The 19,667-nt window shown below is 34.3% G+C and overlaps 1 protein-coding gene and 1 pseudogene across 1 annotated transcript; one reads left to right on the top strand and one right to left on the bottom strand.

The window, feature by feature from the left end:
• Positions 1-2,735: 2,735 nt before the first annotated feature.
• LOC120125972 (la protein 1-like) lies at positions 2,736-5,191 on the top strand. The gene is made up of 10 exons (XM_039144283.1): positions 2,736-2,836; positions 2,914-2,992; positions 3,118-3,270; positions 3,360-3,502; positions 3,604-3,751; positions 3,864-3,948; positions 4,033-4,285; positions 4,376-4,520; positions 4,691-4,772; positions 4,858-5,191. Exons 1-10 carry the CDS (start codon positions 2,786-2,788, stop codon positions 4,943-4,945), a joined length of 1,227 nt encoding a protein of 408 aa, XP_039000214.1. The 5' UTR covers positions 2,736-2,785; the 3' UTR covers positions 4,946-5,191.
• On the bottom strand, positions 5,162-18,551 carry LOC120126207 (annotated as a pseudogene).
• Between the last annotated feature and the right edge of the window lie 1,116 nt (positions 18,552-19,667).

Here is a 19,667-nt window from a genome sequence, read left to right as displayed (position 1 = left end):
ATTGAAGAAGAAGAAGAAACAAGTGTCTACCTGTGCATTGAGATGAGTTACCAGTATTTAAAGAAAAAGACAACCAAGACATGTTTCTTATTGTGTGCATTATATCCAGAGGATCACTCAATCAATGTGGAAAACTTGGTGCGATTTGCTTGGGCTTTGGAGTTATATGGCGAAGCTGATTCAATTGAAGAAGTGAGGATTCCAGTTTTGCAAGCCATTGAATACCTCAAAGATTTTATCTTATTATTACAAGATGGAGATGAATCTGGCTTTAGAGATATTGGAAGTTATGATCCCTAAACTCTAGCACAAAGCTACCCATATGATAAGTAGAAAATGCCTGTAGATGCTAGATAGAGCGATTTATATAACTAAGTTAACAACCTCTGCCCTTTAGAAGGTCTAAAGATGGAAACAAGTTGGTGTTTGTCAGCCAATAAATTAAAATAAAATAAAATAACAAGGAGGTGAGCTAAATCAATATTTTATTGAAGTCTCATCTTGCTTCTCGCTGTGTTTTTCATCTTCTCATAATGACTTGGGAACACTATGAGCCTGGAGAAGATAGATTTTTCACAAATTCCCGCCATTAAAATATTAAAGGCGCTTAACCATTTATAAAGTTTTTAGTCAGAAAGATTTTTATTTTATAAATTTAGGTTGAATGCAAGTAATATCTGATTAAAGATTTTTAAATCAATTGATAATAAATCCTTATATTCCTACCACTGTTTAAACTTAAAATATTTAAGGAGAATAACAAGTCCCTTAACTCGAGAACTATCAACTAATTTAATTTCAAGGATTTATATTTAATTAAAGATTATTATCTTAAATATATGTGGTGAAAAATATTCTATAAGAAGAATTTTAATGTTATCATGCATTTTATATATGGTTTAGATGTTAGAGTTTAGTTATCAGGTATAATGCTAAAAATAACTCCCAACATTTATTAAGATTATCATTTTGGTCTCTATTCTTTTTTGGAGTATTTTAGCCCATAGCTTTTCAATTTGAGGCAAAAAGCTCATTTTATAGATGAAAATAATTAGTTAACAAACGATTAACGCTCCAAAATAGGAGCATTTTTAACATAAAATGAAACATTGAGGGCTAAAATGTCGTAGAAAAAATAATAAGGGATAAAGTGATTATTCTGTCAAATATTAAGGGTCAAATTTCCCCCCTAAAACGAAACGTTAGGGGCCGAAATATTCTAAAGAATAGAATAGATGACAAAATGGCCATTTTGATGAATATTCAGGGGCTAATTTTGACATTATGACTTGGGATTTTTAAATATGGTAAATGATATTCAAATAGACATTTTTGTGTATTATTTTTTTATTGATTCTTTTTATAGAAGCCACTAATTTTATTTAAAATAGGAAATATCTTAAATTACAATGAAGATTTATAATCATAATCGTAAATTAATCATATAATTAGAACAATTTTTCTGTAATCATTTAAACAAAACTAGCAACTTAATATCACATAAGTATCGTACAAGGAAAGATTAAAATTTAACTAAGAATCTTGAACGAAGATATATACAAATAGATATGATCGCATCGACAAAAAATGGGAATCAAGCTACTGAAAGACCACTGACAAATCGCAAATCAGATTTGAGCGACGTGAAAGGCTATCCATGAACACATAACGGGCATTCGAATCCAATACGAGGATCCAAAGCAAGAAAGATCAACAATATAACATATATGTGTCACATTAATCAATTGTGTCGATGTCAAATAAACTCTTAACAATTGAAAACAACGACTAAACAATCGGAAACATACAAAAAAACATAAGAAAACGAGTCATACAAGTATACTTGTTAAAAACATATAATATAAGAAAATAAAAGTATAATAAAGAATACAATAAAAAAAAATACCAATTGTTAACAACAAATATTTTTTTAATTAACTATCAAATAATTTTTTAGTTATAAAAGAATGCAATTAGTGCATTATATTAAAACTATGCAATTAATGCATTATATTAAGATTTTTTAAGGAAAAAAGTAAAATCTTGAATAGTCCTCTTAATTTATTTTTATTTATAATTTTTTTTTGCATGGCCTACGGTTATTTTAAATAAAAAATTTCATATATTATGGATTCAGATAATGTACATTATAAATACATTTCATTATTCTCATCAGATTTCATAATCTTGAAATTATGGGTTTAAAATCTAGAGATAATTTATTTATAATTTATACTTTGGTCTTTATTAACTCTCTTAAAATTTTAGTGGTGGAGATGGGTAAATTTAAAAAAAAAATGAAACTTAAATTTGTTTGAAATTTTAACAGTAACGTAAATAACCTGTAAATTCTTTATTGTTATAAAATATTTATTAAATTTATTATTATTTTTAAATAATTCCTGTTATTTATAGATAATAATAAAATTTAATAAATTAAAGGATCATTTTATAATATCCTGATAAATTTAATAATTTAATAAATTTTAATGTTTTTAATAAATTAATAAATTTAATGATTATTTTATAATTTTTAAAATTATTTGATCAGAAAATCATTATCGTATAACTTAGGGACCGTTTGTGTATTTTACTCATTTTAATTTATGAGTTGCCAGCCCTTGTCTCCTGGGAGAGTGAACTTCCAAATCAGATCGTGTTACTACGAGTTATATATATATATATATATATATTATATATATATAATATCGTCCCCCGAAACCCTAAACCCTCCCTCTCTTATTCCTCCTCTTTCTCTATCAACTCAAGCCCTTACTGTACAACAATGGTGACTCCGTTTTTAAGCGAAGATACTGCCAAGGCTGTTCTTCGCCAGGTCAAATCACCTTCATCTTAAAGTTTTAAACTCTATAATGGCTTAAGAAATGGTTTTATAAAATAAGTTTTTTACAGGTAGAGTTTTACTTCAGTGATAGCAATATTCTAAAAGACGATTTCCTCAAGAAAAAGATCAAGGAGAGTGAAGATGGCCGTATCTTTTCGCTTTTAATCCTCCGCATGTTTGAGTTCGAAGAAAATTTTGTTTCTGTACTTTTTGATTATTTTATTGCATGGTGCTTTGTTTTTTTTAAGCTTTAACTTCGTATAAAAAACCAGTGGTCAGTTTGGCATTGATTTGTTCTTTTTCAAAGATGAGAAGCCATTTGAATTCAATGGCAGTGAAGAATCCAGAAGATGTACCAGAAGCTACTTTGAATGCTGTCGCTGAAACTCTCAGAACTTCATCTTCCCTCAAGGTTTCTGAAGATGGTTAGTTTTGTAAAGAAAAACCCAAATATTTATTTTTCATTTAAGCAAAGACATTGATGAGATTTTTTGTTTTGCGTTTATTTTTGTAGGGAAGAAAGTAGGAAGAAGCACTGAGCTATTAGAGCCTGAGGAATTGATAGAGCAATTGGACAGTAGAACAATTGCGGTGTCGCCGTTCGAGTTTACAGTCAAGAGGGAAGATTTAGAGGCCTTTTTCAGTCAGTATGCTAAGGTATTGATTAACAATGTCAAAATTCGGGTCAATTTTGTTAAACTTGTGGATGTATTATTAGTTAAATGAAAGCCAATGACTTTTTCCTTGCTTCGTTTTAGGTTAATAGTGTGAGGTTGCCTCGTAATGTGGCGAACAAGAAGTATTTTTGCGGCACCGCTTTGGTCGAATTCTCGGCTGAGGAAGATGTCAAAAAGGTTTTGGGACAAAGCTTGGTTTTTGCTGGTGCTGAACTGGAGTTAAAACCAAGTGAGTTGGCTTCGACATATGTTTGCTGAAGTTGTTTCGATGTAGAGTTCGGACAAAATTTTGGATTTAGAGTTCAAACTCATCTGCTTTTGACTAAATGGTTTCATTTCAGGAAGGATTTTTGATGCTATAAGAGAGAAAGAAGCAGAGGAGTCTGAACGAATTCGTCCTTCAAACAACTCGAATATTGAAGAAAAGTATGTGATTTATCACAATCTTCCTATGGCATTAACATAATTGTCGAATGTTTGTGACCGAAGCAGATGTAATGATCATTGCAGATACCCGAAGGGCCTACTTGTTGCTTTTACATTGAAGAGCATTTCGACCGGGGACTCCGTGAAGCAGGATGGTTCTGATCAAAAGAAGACTGCAGAAAATGACAATGGTAAAGAAAATATGGATCAGGAAAGTCCCATTGAGGAGGTTGATGAGAAGGAACGTAAATCTGCTGCATCAATCTATAAAGACGATATGAATGTCGTTTTACGTGAGGATTTGAAGGATGTTTTCAAGAAATTCGGCACTTTGAAGGTATTATTGAAATTGGTCTCTCTTACCATACATTTGATGTTTTTCCTTTATAAGTTCTTACCAATGGTTCATGTTTTTGTACCTCTGAAGTATGTTGACTTTAGAATTGGAGAGGATAAGGGTTACATTCGGTTCAACGAACCCGATACACCCATAAGAGCTCATACTGCTGCTGTCTCGGCTAAAGGTGGTCTGGTTGTAAAAAATTTCATTGCCAGTGTAGAACTGGTGACCGGTAAGGAAGAAACAACTTCCTTTTTATATCATTTAAACCTTATTCAGTACATAGAACTTTGATTGTTCATTGTGTTATGTAATTGCTTATCATCTTCGACTAGTGTTTCGATGACGGTAAAATATGTACGGCAAGATAATCAGATTTATTTGATGAGGAAATGTTTCTAGGTGATGCTGAGAGAGAGTATTGGAATCAACTCCGTTGTAACCAAGAGAAGCACAAGGGAAGCAAGAACCGATTTCAGTCAAGGTCAGTGCCGATACTCTATTTGTGTTGTTTCGATGATCGATCCCCATTGGTAATCACCTGCGTCTTTGTTCTTGATGCTTCTTAGGGGAGGGAAGAACAGAGGTGGAAAACGTGGCTGGGGTGGAGAAAACGGTTCTCGTCGAGGTCGTCCTAATAAAGCTAGAAGAGCTTGAGCCGTGTGAGTGATCTATGTACACTTCAAAAATTGGGTCTGGGATCCTTCTTGGGGACCATAGCCTGAGGAATGAGCCTGTGGTTCTTGTTTGTTTTGGTTTTTAGCGACTCCTTTATATTACGTGAGTCGATGTATATATATCTGTGGTTCTTTATGCTTTGCTTTTGTTCTCCAAATGCAAAAAACTCAAACAATGGTACAATTATTAAGTATATTATGCCTTCAACTTGTTTGATTGTTGAAATCTCGAGTCTGAATCCGAAACCTTATTGTTGTTGGCTGCTGAAAAGAAACCATCTATATGATCAGATCGGATTAAAGTCAGTTAATGCAATAATAAGGGACTGCTTCATTCAAGTCCCTGAATGATCTTCACTCCCAGCCTGCATCAAAATACTGCTTGACCCTGTTTGATGATTCCCTGAATCGACTCAATGACGCAGTGTCTGCAATGAATGTTGTTTTAATGCCATGTTTGACGATTGTTCAGGTTTAAGTGTCGGATATGTCTTATGATGGGCTGGAAGAAATGGAATGGACGGCCGGTGATGATGCAAATCCCATCTTCCTGCGTGTGCTATACTGATTGACAGAACGGGTTATTTGACTGAAATAGGATCCTATACGACACTTGTACCCGAGCATAAATTGATTTGAGAAATGATAAAATTTAGGCCTCCAAAGAAGCAAGTGAAGAATCCAGTCAGCCCCTTATCAGGCTTTGCGGTCGTGACTTGTGACCTAAGATAGGCGGGGTTGATGATTTGCTCACCAGCTTTGTTGAGAGTCAATTTGGCTGGAACAGGCATGGATTCACCAAGAAAGCTTTCAAGCGCAAGCCCTCGAATGGCAAGTATCACTTGCTGCTTCCACAACAGATGGTTCCAATCAGTTAAGCAAACATTGATTCTTTTGTTTGCAAAGACGTGCGAGCTGGAATCAACAACGTGATCATCATCATGAGGATGGAAAACTGCGGGAGTATTTACCATGGATTTGCAAGAACTCAAGATCACACCAACAAGCAGGAGGAGGAAAGATGCGACAATCAACAAGAAATGCACAGCAGCGTACTTTAATATCTGGGGCGATTGATACCATATTAGAGAACAGCTGTAAAAAGGAATTACTCTTTGTATTACAAGCAACATATGAATCATACAAAATGTAAGTATATAAAGACTTAAAGAGAGGATGACAATAGAATCAAGGTACTATCAACCATCTAGCCACATGTACTAACTATTTAACCATCTAGCCACGTGTAACAAGAGTTTAATATCTCTAAACGTTGAGATTGTTGTTCTTCCCAACATCAACAACCGAGTCTCCATTAGCCACTGTTGAAACAGGAACAAGAACCAAAGTACCTGTCAACACCGCTGAGGACTTAGTAGATCAAATCCTAAATTAATTATATATTATCTCTGTAGTTGGAAATTGAGAATTTGATTTTATTTAATTTACGATTCTTTTGATTTCTTTCAATTATTTTATTATTTTATTATTTTTTATTTTGTTTTATTCCCTTGTATATTAATGTTTGTATTTGATTGATTTTCAGATATTGAAATTTTGGATTCGTTTTAGTTTGATTTTAGTGTGGTGGTTGTTTGTCAAAGGTTTGAGAATTTCCCCCCCACACAACATGTGCATTACATAACATAAGCTCTATACTCGAGCTATTTCTTCTTTAAGTAGGAGTGAAAGCGACGTCTTCGTGAGAATTTATTCTTTGTGTCAGACCTAGCAAGTAGCTTTCGGGATTCATATGCCCTACGTCTTTGTGAGGATTTATTCTCTGTGTCAGGCATAGGGAAATGTGCCATCTCCAATTGAACTCGATCCGCTTAAGCCTATAATGGTTGAGGATTGAGAGTTTGGCTCACCCAAGGGGGCACCAACAAGGACAATTCGAGTACCTTTTACTCCTAGAACCAGAACTTTGCATATAGTAATCTGTAGAAACCCACCCGATCTAAGATCATACCGAAACTCTGTCCATAGGTACCCAAATAAGTGTACATAAAGGAGAAATGAACTCTAACCTTCGTCTTTTAATTTATTCGATAGATAATTTTTTGAAGAAATGCATGTGAACTAGAAATTATGTGGTTAGAGTTTTAATTTCCTCTGTGTATTTTATTCACTGTATTTTATGATTCATTTACCAGTTGAATTTAATCTTTTCGTTTTTCACTAACATGCATTTCCTCTCTTTGATTATTATTTTTGCTAACATCTTTTCCTTGCCATGTTGCTTTATTTTGTGCATAAACATATTGTTAATACCCGAGTTATTTATCAAAATTAGAAGGATTTTAAAACAACAACGTCACACGAAGGGGTAGATATTTTCATCTACTTCGACATATTGGGACGTTGTGAGTTCTTTAAAAGTTGTTCTAGGATAATTACCTTAGAATTAACACATATTTTATACATGTCATGTTGTAGACGCTCATTTTGTCCGGGCTTTATTCTAGTTTTGTTTGGTTCATGCTATATTATTATTAATCATGGGTGTTTAATATTATTTATCATATCTGATTATGTGTGCATGTCCATATGTATTTTTATGGTATAACGTATATATATAATTGAATGAGTGTGTGTAATACATATAATATGCTATAAATATTACATATTTATGTAAGCAAAAATAAAATGGTAGTGATATCATTCAAATTTTACAGGCCAAAGATTATATGCATGACCCAAACAGGGGCCCGAATCAGAGCAAACCTATTTGGTCGTAGCCCAAGATACAACTAACCCAGCAAGTGTAGGCTCAAGAGTGGAGATAACACCAAAATCTTCAGCAGTTTCTTTCCATCCAATAGATGCCAGACGAGTCCCATAACCGTGCAACCGTTTGGAGATACCTGCAACAAATAAGGGACGTGGGGATATCCATAGGAAGAAGGAAAATAGCCACTCATCATCAGCAAAAAGGGGGATACGGGAAACATTAAACAGACAGAGGGATATTATCAAAAAAAGGGAGGAGATACTTGAGCCGGGATAGACCATTACGAGAAGAATAGAGATTTTTATTTGTTTTTTTAAATACAATAGAACAAATAGAAAGAAAAGTGCGTGTAAAAGTTTTCTTTCCCATATTCAGAGATCAAACGGTGTAAACAACATTCCTTCCCTGTATTCTAGCACAAGCAGTGAGTTTCGAAAGCTATACTAGCAACCCATAAACAGGTTTTCCTTTATTTTATTATCATTATTTATTTCCTTTCTTTACCTTTGAAATGTTCATTCATGTATGGGTTTTGTAATTTTCTTTCGAAACCTAGAAAATAAGAAGAAAAAGGAATCAGAGAATTACCTTAGTTGTGCGACAATAGTCTCGGTGGGATTCGACTGATAGAGATAGGGACTGGGGCTAGAGTTACAAAACCAATCAGAGATTAAAACAGAAAATAGTAAAATAAAATTAGGAAGAAGGGTCCTTACCGGAACTATTGAGCACGGTTGCGGCGGTGTTCAAAGGAGAGTGTAGCATCGTGCGTGGTCGAGAGTTAGGGGAGAAGAGAGGCGTCGTTCGAAGTGAAGAGAGGGAATGAGATTTTACCTAGTTTGTTCGAGCCTTTGTTGGAGTGGGTTGGCTTTGATGGTTGTTAGCAGTGGCTGATGTTTAGAGCTTTAGAGTTCGATCGAACCAGAAGAGGAGGGGGTGGAAGAGAGATAGGAGAAAGCGGCGAGGTGAGCTGGTAGAAATGATAATTAGGGATTTTGTGTTTTTTAGCCTAAGGATTTTAAACTGAAGCATCAAACGACGTCGTTTAGGGCACCCATTTCCTTCGTCGTTTATTCCTCGTATGAGCCATTTAAGTTTTACTTCTATTTCATTTTAGTCCTAGAATCGAGTCTGTAATATTTTTAATTTGTTCTTTATATTTTACGCATATCCAATTTTGGTCCTGAGTATTAGTGTATTTAATATTTGTTGTTTTTAGACATTTGACCTTTATGTTTTCATATGTTTCTTTTTAGTCCCATACATGTTATTGTGTTTATTTCAATTTCGGTACATGGAATGTGATGATTTTTGTTTTATAACTTGATTTGTGTTAAATTTATGATTTTAATTTTAGAGCTTTATACGCGTTTATTTTCATTCCTTGTGTTATTATCTTGTCATGATAATCTATGTAAAGCTATTATTACAAAATAGGGTTTAATTAAATAGGTGTCACATATGCTTAAAAAATTATATGTAAATTTAGTAGTTTGTAATAATTAATTAATTTGTTACATATGTGTGTTAATAGATATAAATTTTGATTTAAAAAAAAAACAAATTAACATCGTGAACATTAATAGAATATATGTTTTTCATTAAATCCGAAACTTCATTAATTTTTAATCGTGTTAATATTATTTTCTTTATTTACATTTGCTTTGACATGCTTGTTTCATTTTATTAATTAATAGTGTTGCATTGTATGGAATCCTCATGTGCATAACTCGACTTATCATTACATAATTGTATTAAGGGTAATACCATTTTAATTTAAAATTATTTTAAGTGGCTGTCATAACGCATTTGAGGTCTTCTTTTAATAATTTTAAAATAAAAGTGTATCCCATTAGTGACGCCTAAAAATTGATCCATCACTTTAAAATTTGGGAATGGAAGAAAAAGAAATGTTCGTCTATTTAAATTTATCGAGAAAATGTTGTTATAGCTTTTAAGATCTGGTATCGATATTTGTAAATAATCGAGCATTTTTTATCTTTCTAAAACGACTCGGTAATTTTAATTTAATTTATTTGAGTGCTTTTGAATGTTTTAAATTTACATCTTTGTTTTATGGGATCAAAAATTAAATTAAATTCGAATTTGTAAAGTTCATTGCAAAGATGTTAATTAATCGACTAGGTACCAATTTAGGGCGTTGTGGGGGTGCTAATCCTTCCCCACACGTAACCGACTCCCGAACTCATTTTTGGTAACACAGACCTTAATTTGTTGTTTTAATTAAAATTAATTTTTTTAAAATAACATAATATTTTTGGGTGCCCAATCACACCCTAATCAAAGATTGATGGCGACTCTTTGAACAATATGTTTTTAACATAAAGTGAATTTCAAATTTTTCGAAACGAGAGATTTTTAAATCGCATTTGTTTTTACATTAAAAATCAATTGAAAGAGACAAGTTAGAAATTGATGTGGTTTTCAAAATCTCACTTTTTCACCTTTCAGAAAAAAATCGTTTCGACAGCTTGACGACTCCGCTGGGGACTTTTTTTAGAGAGTCAGGCCGATAGTCGATTAATTAATTGTCTTTGCAATTGAAAATTATAAAATCGTTTTAATTTGGTTTTTGATCCATTGTTTGGTTTTTAATAAGTTTGTTTGTATTTTGATTTTTTCAATTTAATTCGATTAACTAATAAATAGCTGTACTGATTTGTTTGCTAATGGTTTCAGATTAATTGTGTGAATTTAGGAATTTTTGAGTGTTTTTATTGTGTTCTTTCGCTTTTCCTCACACAATGCACAGTTGCATTTTCATGACATGAGCTAAAGCCCCGCTCCGTCCTAATTAAGTAGGAGTGAGAGACTATGCTCTCATGTGGTTTTCACCTCCGCATGGGATAGTGGATCACTCCTGGAGCTCACACCTTATGGTCCTCGTGATGGTAATCACCTCCGCATGGTCATAAGGAGGTGTGTTCCCTCGAAATTGAACTCAATCCCCTAAAGCCTATGACCGACAAGGACTATTTGAGAACCTATTACTTTAGAACCGAACCCAACATATAGTGAACATAGAGCCAGAACTTATATTGAGCCAACCCCAAGCCTTAAGAATCCCGTGAGGAGGGTACACAAGGAAAAGCTTTTTTTTTTAGTAATTTATTTTCGTTTTTCGAATAAATGCATGCGAACTAGATATCATACGGTTAGATTTATTTTTTGAATAAGCATGTGAATTAGATATCATGCGGTTAGTATTTCTTTTTGTTAATAACAAAGCATGCGGGTATATATTATGTTGGGTAGAATCTGATAAAGCATGATTGTGTAGCCAGCATGTGTGGGTAGGATACTTGAACAAATTATTATCCCGACTTAATTTGGTTACACTCACATCAACGTACGCCAGAATGATCTGAGTGAGCTAAGAGAGGTATGGAGAAGATGGGAAGCAGCCGATAAGGAGATTTTTTATCAGTTGTATGGCGATATTCCTTATCTTCTAGATGTTTCTATTGACCGAAATCTATTTAGAGCATTGGCGCAGTTCTGGAATCCGGCTTATAGCTGTTTCACATTTGGTAGAGTGGATCTAACACCAACAATAGAGGAGTATCAAGCTTTGGTCCGTTGTTCGAGGTCCCAGATGGATAAAGTATATACCAAGCTGTCAGTCACTCATTCATTTAAGAAGAAATTACTATTGATGACCGGAATGAGTGAAGATTGGGTAGTTAAAAACATTAAGAAAAAAGGAGAGATAGTGAGTGCATCTCTTGGGCTGCTTTGAAAGAAGTAATTGATCATCACCCTGATAAGAGAAAGAAGCTTGACTTGTTTGCTTTAGGGATTTATGGGCTCGTTATTTTTCCAAATGTGCTGGGATATGTAGATGTATCAGTCGTTGATTTGTTTCTCTCTTGAGACAGATTCTCTTGAAACCAAAATCCTTGAATCTGTTTCCCTTGAAACAAAGTTTGTCTCCCTTGAGATAGTTTCTCTTGAAACACCAATCTTTGACATCGCTTCTCTTGAAATGAATTTTATCTCTCTGTAGACAGTTTCCCTTGAAAAAAATACATCTCACTTGAGATGATTTTTCTTAAAACCAACTTCATCTCGCTTGATACAGTTTTCCCTTAAAACAAAATTTATCTCACTCAAGATTGTTTTCTTAAAACCAGAAGATTTTATCTCGCTTGAGATTGTTTCACTCGAAACAGAAAATTTTATTTCGCTTGAGATAGTTTCGGCCGAAACAAAAGATTTTTAGAAACTAAGCCTAATTTTCAGGGGTTTCTCAATGTTTTCAAATGAATTTGAAAGAACCTAAGCCTAATTTTAGGGGTTTCTTAATGTTTTCAAATGAATTTCAAAGAAATTAAGCCTAATTTTTAGGGATTTCTTGATGTTTTCGAATGAGTTTTTAGAAACTAAGCCTGATTTTCAGGTGTTTCTTGATGATGATTTTTAATGAGTTTTTAAAAGGAAACTAAGCCTAATTTTTAGGGGTTCCTTGACAACTAAGAAACTAAGCTTGATTTTCAAGGGTTTCTTGATGAGTAAGTCTTTCGAGCATGATGCTTAAATCTTTCGGGTCATCTATAAGTCTTTCGAGCAAGATGATAAATCCTTCGGACCATCCATAAGACCTTTGGGTCGGATGTTTTCAACATTTCCTTTGCTCGATTCACAACATTTCGAATCAGCCCCACCCCACCAGAGGTGTTAACATTTCCTATTGCTTGATTCACAACACTTTGAATCAGCTTAAGTCATTTGGGCCATCAATAAATCTTTTTAGCATGATGCTTAAATCCTTTGGGGTCATCTATAAGTCTTTCGAGCAAGATGATAAGTCATGCGGGCCATCCATAAGACATTCGGACATGATGTTTTCAATATTTCCTTTGCTCGATTCACAACACTTTGAATCAGCTTAAGTCCTTCGGCCCATCCATAAGACTTTCGGGCAGGATGTTTTCAACATATCCTTTGCTTGATTCACGACATTTCGAATCAGCGACGCCTCACTTGAGGGATCTTCGTCTCGTTTGAGACAATTTTACTCGAAACAAAATATTATCTCACTAGAGATTGTTTTTTCTTAAAACAAACTTCATCTCACTTGATACAATTTCTACTCAAAACAAATTTTGTCTCCCTTGAGACAGTTTCTCTTGAAACACCAACCTTTGAGATTTTTTCCCTTGAAACATGTTTTGTCTCTCTTGAGACGTTTTCTTTTGAAAACATCATACACTTAGACGACCATAACTTTTCATCACGTATGATCAGTGTCGTCCCCCAACAAACATATCAAATTTCCAAAAAAAAAAAAGAACCAAAAAAAAAATTTGTTGTCTTTTTCGTCTTTGCCATATTATTGTTAACACAAGGATGTACAAAGAGGGGCAGCTGTATACACCCGTTTTTGTCCAGGTCTCAAAAAATATTATTATTATTATTATTTACGCCTGTTACATTATTTTGCAGGTCCAATTAAGGTCAGCCCCAACAACCCAAAATAGAGCCCAAACATGGCCCAACACCCGATCTGGTTCAAGCCTGTAAGACCTGACCCGTTTCAAGTCCCCATTCCCTGCTCCAACCCATCCACCAACTACTGCAACAACCCCCCATATTTCTCTGCTATGGCCATCTCTAATACACCAATGGTCAACACCAACTCACTGCCAATGCTATACCTTGCCACTAAGCACATCAACAAAAATTAGCAATCAATTAAAAACAAGGGGATGAAGTCATTTGAAAGAGGGAGGAGGGGGAACAAAAAACAAGCAGTGGGGGAGAGAGGGAGGTTCGAACAGAATCGAACAAACAAAGGGAGGGACTTTCGGGTTTTCTAAACAATGTAAGGGGATAATCTTCATCTTTTTCAAATGAAGCATTATAAAAAATTATCAGCAATAAATAAAAAAAGTTCAAGCAAATTTCTTTTTTATTTTAATTTTTTTTCTCTTATTTCGAAAAATAACAACACACTCAAATTTGAGGTTGATCGAACGATGGACGAAGACGATCGGAGCTCGGGAAGGCTAAGCGATTTTCGGCCCTTTTGCGACAAACGGAGCAGAGTCTCCCGAAACCGACCCCAGATCGGAGACGGGGAGGCCGAGACGGACCTCCCGGTGTAATTTTGTGGCCATTGGCCACCGACGAACGACTGGTTTCTAGAGACTCTCTCTAAATTTTTTTAAAACTAATTAAAATGAAAAATAAAAGGAAAAAAAAGAAAAGTTTGTTATTTATAGAAAACTTAAGGGGAAGTTACATTTAGGTCCCCTTAGTTTGGCATGCTTTTGCATATGAGTCACATGTAGTGATTTTTTGTGATTTTCCAATTTCTTTGTCTGTTATATATTCTTAGGGTTATTTTCAATTTAGTCCCTACATGTTTAGCGTGTTTTATGTTTATATCACTATATTCAATTTTTATTGTTTGTTTTGATTTAAGCTCCATATTATGTTTTATTTTATATTGGTCATTTATGTGTTTTATTTTATTTTATTTATGACTCTTTGTTTGTATTTATTTTAATTTAGCCACCATTTCCTCATTTATTTTATCATTTAATTCTAAGATCCGATTTTTACTTTTGTTTCAATATAGTCACTAACATGTTATATTCTCTGTTTTATTTATTTTAATTTTGGCATTTTACTTTCTGTTTCTTTTGTTTTGGTCACTAAGTTTGACTTTGTGTTGACTTTGATTTTATATCCAGTTTAATCCCCTATGTTTTGATTATATTAAGTTTTAGTCCTGTAATTATTACACAATTTAATTTTATTTTGTTTTAATACTCGTGTTATGTGATATTTGTATATTTATATTTTTTTATTAGACCTCTAAAATTTGTTATTCTTGGTATTTAGTCCTTATTTAATATTTATGATTGGATTTTATTTGTATTATAATTCATCATGTTTGTAAATTATCACTTATGTCCTTAATATGTATGCATGAGTATATATGCATGTTTCATATTTTTATCACATTGAATGCTTTATTTTTCTATCTTACATTTTGGTCCTTATGTTATGGTATGATTTTATTTTATTTAATCACTTATATTTGTGTGATAATTATTTTTGGTCTTTTGCTTTTATTGTGTTTATATTTTTACCATTCTAGTTTAAACTTTCATCATCTAGCATGATTAATATATAATTTGAATAAATTGACTTAATTTCTTTCTTTGGTCGAATCAAATTATTTTAATCTCGAATTCTTGGGAGAAATTATTATATTCTTTTTATTTCAGTCGGAAAGAGAAATATTATTCTTAAAGTATTTTAGGGATTATTTTCTATTCAATTGGAAATATTAGAATATTTTCTATTTTTCCTTAGAATTTCTCGTTAAATAAAAATTGTATGGTTGAATTTGGAATAATATGATCGTAACTTAAATTTGTATTCGAATTCTTATATTTCCACTATTAGAGACAATTTATAATCGATGGGTATCAATTTTGGACGTTGTGGGGGTGCTTATCCTTCCCCACACGTAATCAATCCCCGAACCCCTTTTGATTGCAAAAAAGAATAAATATATGGTTACTAGTTTATCTTTTAAAATGATGTTTTTTAAAAAACTCTTTTAAAAGAAAATTTTTAGGTATTCGACCTACCTAACCTAAAAGGTCGATGGCGACTCCTCACATTTCAAAACCTTTTCAAAGAAAAACCTCCAAGTCATACTAAGTTTTCCCCGCCCGGGCAAGAAACAGTGTCGACAAAGTGGAGTTGGTGAGTTCGATGAGTTGAATGTCATAAGCACCAAAAACAAATTACTCAAAACCAAGATGCCGAAAAAACGGTGCTTTTGAGGAAAAGCTAGTAGCAACCTATCTTCTTCTCTTGAAACACCAATTAGAAGCCTTGAGAATCCGTCTCCCTTATCAAAAATAACAATAAGAAGAAGAATAAACCATCAATTCATTTGATGGAGCTGACTGGGTTACCCTAGTTAGGAAGTGTTTCCGTTTGATTGATTTAAGAGATTAAGCATCCAAACATCCCGATGAAGTGCATCTCAGAGCCGATTAGATTGATCTTCATTCAAGGAGAAGTATATACGGTTAATAACATGATGTTAATACTTTAGTTTAGAAATATATAACTGGATATATAACTCACCTGCTATTTATTTGGATGTGGGGAATGTGACGGATTTTATTAAAATCTTCTCTTCCTCTGCCATCTCTCACTTCAATCCTTTCTTCTAATGAACTCTCCAATCCATCTAATTTCAGTTGTTGGAGGGTAGTAATAAGCCTCAACCCTCTGGGATCATCTTCAAGTTTGAAATCTCCTTCAAACATAAACTCCGGAGATGTGGCATTGCGCCTTCTTCTATCTCCCACTCCTCTAACTCTTGTAGATAAAACATTTCAAGAGAATGGAGTTGAGGAAATCCATCGGCAGAGCAAATTATTTTACGACCACCATATGCTCTGTAGTTTAAGCTAGAATCCTCAAACAAGGTAGCTTCTCCAAAACACCCATTGGACCCTGTTTAATCTCACATAACATCAAAGTTAACTTGACAATGCTTGGTGGAATACATTTCAAAACATTGATGGCTCCCTTGCGGATCTTCTTTCAACTCCCCTCTTATCTCTAGTTCGGAAAGGCGATGACACTGAGAAAGGGGTTCCAAGTCTGGATATGATTGGGTTGAACCCCTTTTAAACTGCATGAGATGCAGCGACATCAGGATAGGCTTCACATCTGCTGCTCTCTTAAATCCCATTCCTAAACTTCGAAGATTACTCAATCCAACCACTGTCTTACTGAATTCAATCAACTCCTCATCCACAAGGACCACAACTATCTATTTTAAAGTTTCAATACCTTTTGGCAAATACCTTGGGTGTAAACACATGTTATCTCCTATCCGATCCGAACTACGCAATACAATATGCCTCAAACGTTCCACCATGAATACAACATTAGGAATTGTAACGTATCTATGATATTTGAGGTATAAAGTGTGTAAACTCTTCAACCTTCCAATAGCCTGGGGTAAGATTATCTCGATACCATATAGTTTCAAATTCCTCAAGTGATGGAGATTACCAATTTCACTTGACACAAGCAATTCCGAACATTCGCTATCATAACAGTCAACCCCCTTAAAGTTTTGAAATTTCTGCATTTTGAAATCTTTAGTTCTATCAATCCCTCCTTTTGAAACAGCAACAAAGAACGTAATTTTGGATGTTCTCCCTTCAAACAAACATGCCTTTTATTAGGCTGAATAGCAATTCTTCGTAGCATAGGTTCTGCCAATATCACATCAGATTCATTCAATGGTGTCTGAACAATTCAAGAAATTCTCCTCTCGCTTTCTCAATACACAAATCCCTCAAGAGATCATGTATTCGACATGTTTTCACATTTATCCCTGTATAGTCTCGCCTGGCAACTTGAACCAAACTTCTATTCATAAGGTCTTCCAAGAATTGTTCGCTCAAATCTTCCATCAACGTATCCTTGCTTTCCAGTGATGGTGAAATGAAACCTTCATCGATCCATAGTCGAATGAGTTCCTTCTTTGATATCTCCCAATCTTCTGGATAATGACTAAGATATAGAAAACATGGTTTTAAATGATAAGGCAAATCATTGTAACTTAAAGCCAAGATTGCATTCACTGCACCATATTGACGGTCTTGTTTTTGGAACCCTTTCAAGTGTCCTTGGAAGATGTTTCTGTGAATCATCTTCCACTGGCCCTGTGTCTGTTTAGTTGCTAGCAAGCCTCACAACACAACTATTGCCAGAGGTAGACGACCACATGTTTTCACCATTTCTCTTCCGAGCTTCTCAAATGCTCTTGAGCAAACATGAGGACCAGTCTTATTTCGTGGGAATGCTTTTCTGATAAAAAGCTTCCAACTTTCATCATCAGTAAGAAATGGAAGCTCTATTGGAGAGTTTCAAGGATCTGCAAGTAAAGCCACATCCTTGTTGCATGTCGTGAACAGGATATTACTTCCTTTGTTCCCTCGCGGAAAAGCAGGTTTAAGAATATCCCAATGCTCAATTCTCCAAATATCATCGAGGACCACCAAGTACAAATTTTATTTCAAAACATCTGAAAGCCTTTTAATCAACTGATTTTTATTCAATTTGTCAATTGATTCTCCTCCGGGCTGAACTTTCAGCAGGACATCCTGCAAGACTTCTCTTGGGTTACATTGTTGTGAAATAGAAACCCAAGCCAAGAAATCAAAATGCCGCTTCACATCAACGTGTTTGTATACTTTTCTGGCAAGAGTAGTTTTTCCAATGTCCCCCATGCATCCGTCTTCTTCTGTCATCAACTGGGCCAGGACATCTTTGGTGCTAACCTCAAAGCTAATGACATCCTCTTCCTCAACATGCAAGAATGTTCTTCTTAATCGCTGCTGCATACTGGTAACACAGCTAGATCCTACTCCATCACCAGGTATCCCGAAGGCTGGAAGAGTCTCGCAAAAGCTTTTAAGTTTTGTTTGGATTGCTTGGATCTGCACTCCGATTTTGTGCTGATGAATAGGCTTGGTGAAATGGAGGTGAATAATCTCTTGACAACTCCATGAAAACCTCCTATATGTGCAAGTTTAAGAATGAAGGAGTCGATAACATCCTCAGCATCGTAAGCAAGACCTCTGATCTCCGACTCCTGATTGCGGAAACGTTCGCCTTGTTCCGACTTGCACTCGGCGTCCTTCAAGAAGCATTGCATTCGTTTTAGGTCATCCTTGAGGCTCTCAACTTGTTCTTTCACATCTTTCAGGAAAAGTGCTTCATTGATAAGTAAATCAGAAATCCTTTCAACAGCCAGCAACACAACAGCGTCTGCCATTTTCTTTTGTCGGTTGAAAACGGAGTCCGATTACCAACTGCTCTTCTTTGTTTTCCAAGTGAGAGATCAGCTTAATTATATTTCTTTGATTCTAATAAACAATGGACAACATATAAAAACAAAAACAATAGTTGATAATTCCACTTAATCTACTTTTCTTATTATTTTTCTAGCAATATGTGCACTGTTATTTTCTTCGGATTTAACTTTCTTACGATCACATAAGCGCTTCAACTGTTCAACCTCGATTTTCATAGTTAATAATACAACGTATAGATTTCTTTTTTAGTGGAAGGACAATGGAAATCCAGCTGTCTTGAAGTTGAGATGAAAAAAAACCACGACTATATAGTGAAATGTTATCTTTTATGAAAGGGTTAATAGCACGAATGAACAATTTACTTTGTCAAATATTCTAATGTGGTGTCTTTACTTTCTAATTGTTCAATTTTCTACAACAAAAGCTCCTTCTCCTTTGGTACAACCATTACTCTTTCTTTGCCTTCTTCTTTATCTACAACTGTTTCACCTGGTAAGCGGCATCATACAACTCAGCCATATTCGTCATCTACGACAAACACACTAAGAACTAATTTAAATGCTTTTTTTCTTCAAAAATAAACATAATTTGGACATAAAACATGTCTTGCAATTAGTTAAACCTGAGGTTAATGAGTAATAACAGCATGGGAAAGTAAACCACACAAGAAGTGAGAATCCCTCCCTCTCTCAGTAAATGCAAGCCTTTTGTTATGGTGAGGATTCCTCGACAATATCTACATATCGTCAACCCCACCAGCTATGTATTACGGGTATGACAATTCAGTGCCGTACTAAGTACTTGATACTTTCTCAACATGGATACAAGACGGGTACACTTTGATACTAGACAAAATCACTTATATATACTTGATCTTGATTCGAGACAAGATAAGAGGTATTATGATATTGATGATGTTGTGATGTATTATTACCTTATTGGCTATTGATATTGAGAGTTAATGATTAGGTCCTTAATTGAGGACCAGGGAAAACATGAGACTTATATTAATTTTAAGCATCATGTCTTCGATTATAAAACATAAATGTACTCGCAGCTAATTGCATATTCTATAA

Source organism: Hibiscus syriacus, unplaced genomic scaffold (assembly GCF_006381635.1).
Source record: "Hibiscus syriacus cultivar Baekdansim isolate YM2019G1 unplaced genomic scaffold, ASM638163v2 tig00110450_pilon, whole genome shotgun sequence".
Classification (NCBI taxonomy): Eukaryota; Viridiplantae; Streptophyta; class Magnoliopsida; order Malvales; family Malvaceae; genus Hibiscus; species Hibiscus syriacus.
This window is presented reverse-complemented; position numbering and strand designations above follow the sequence as displayed.

Coding starts and splice junctions, on each gene's coding strand:
- LOC120125972 (XM_039144283.1), top strand. CDS start 2,786: ATGGTGACTCCGTTTTTAAGCGAAGATACTGCCAAGGCTGTTCTTCGC. Junction 3,271..3,359: donor CCTCAAGGTTTCTGAAGATG/GTTAGTTTTGTA, acceptor TTATTTTTGTAG/GGAAGAAAGTAGGAAGAAGC. Junction 4,773..4,857: donor AAGAACCGATTTCAGTCAAG/GTCAGTGCCGAT, acceptor GATGCTTCTTAG/GGGAGGGAAGAACAGAGGTG.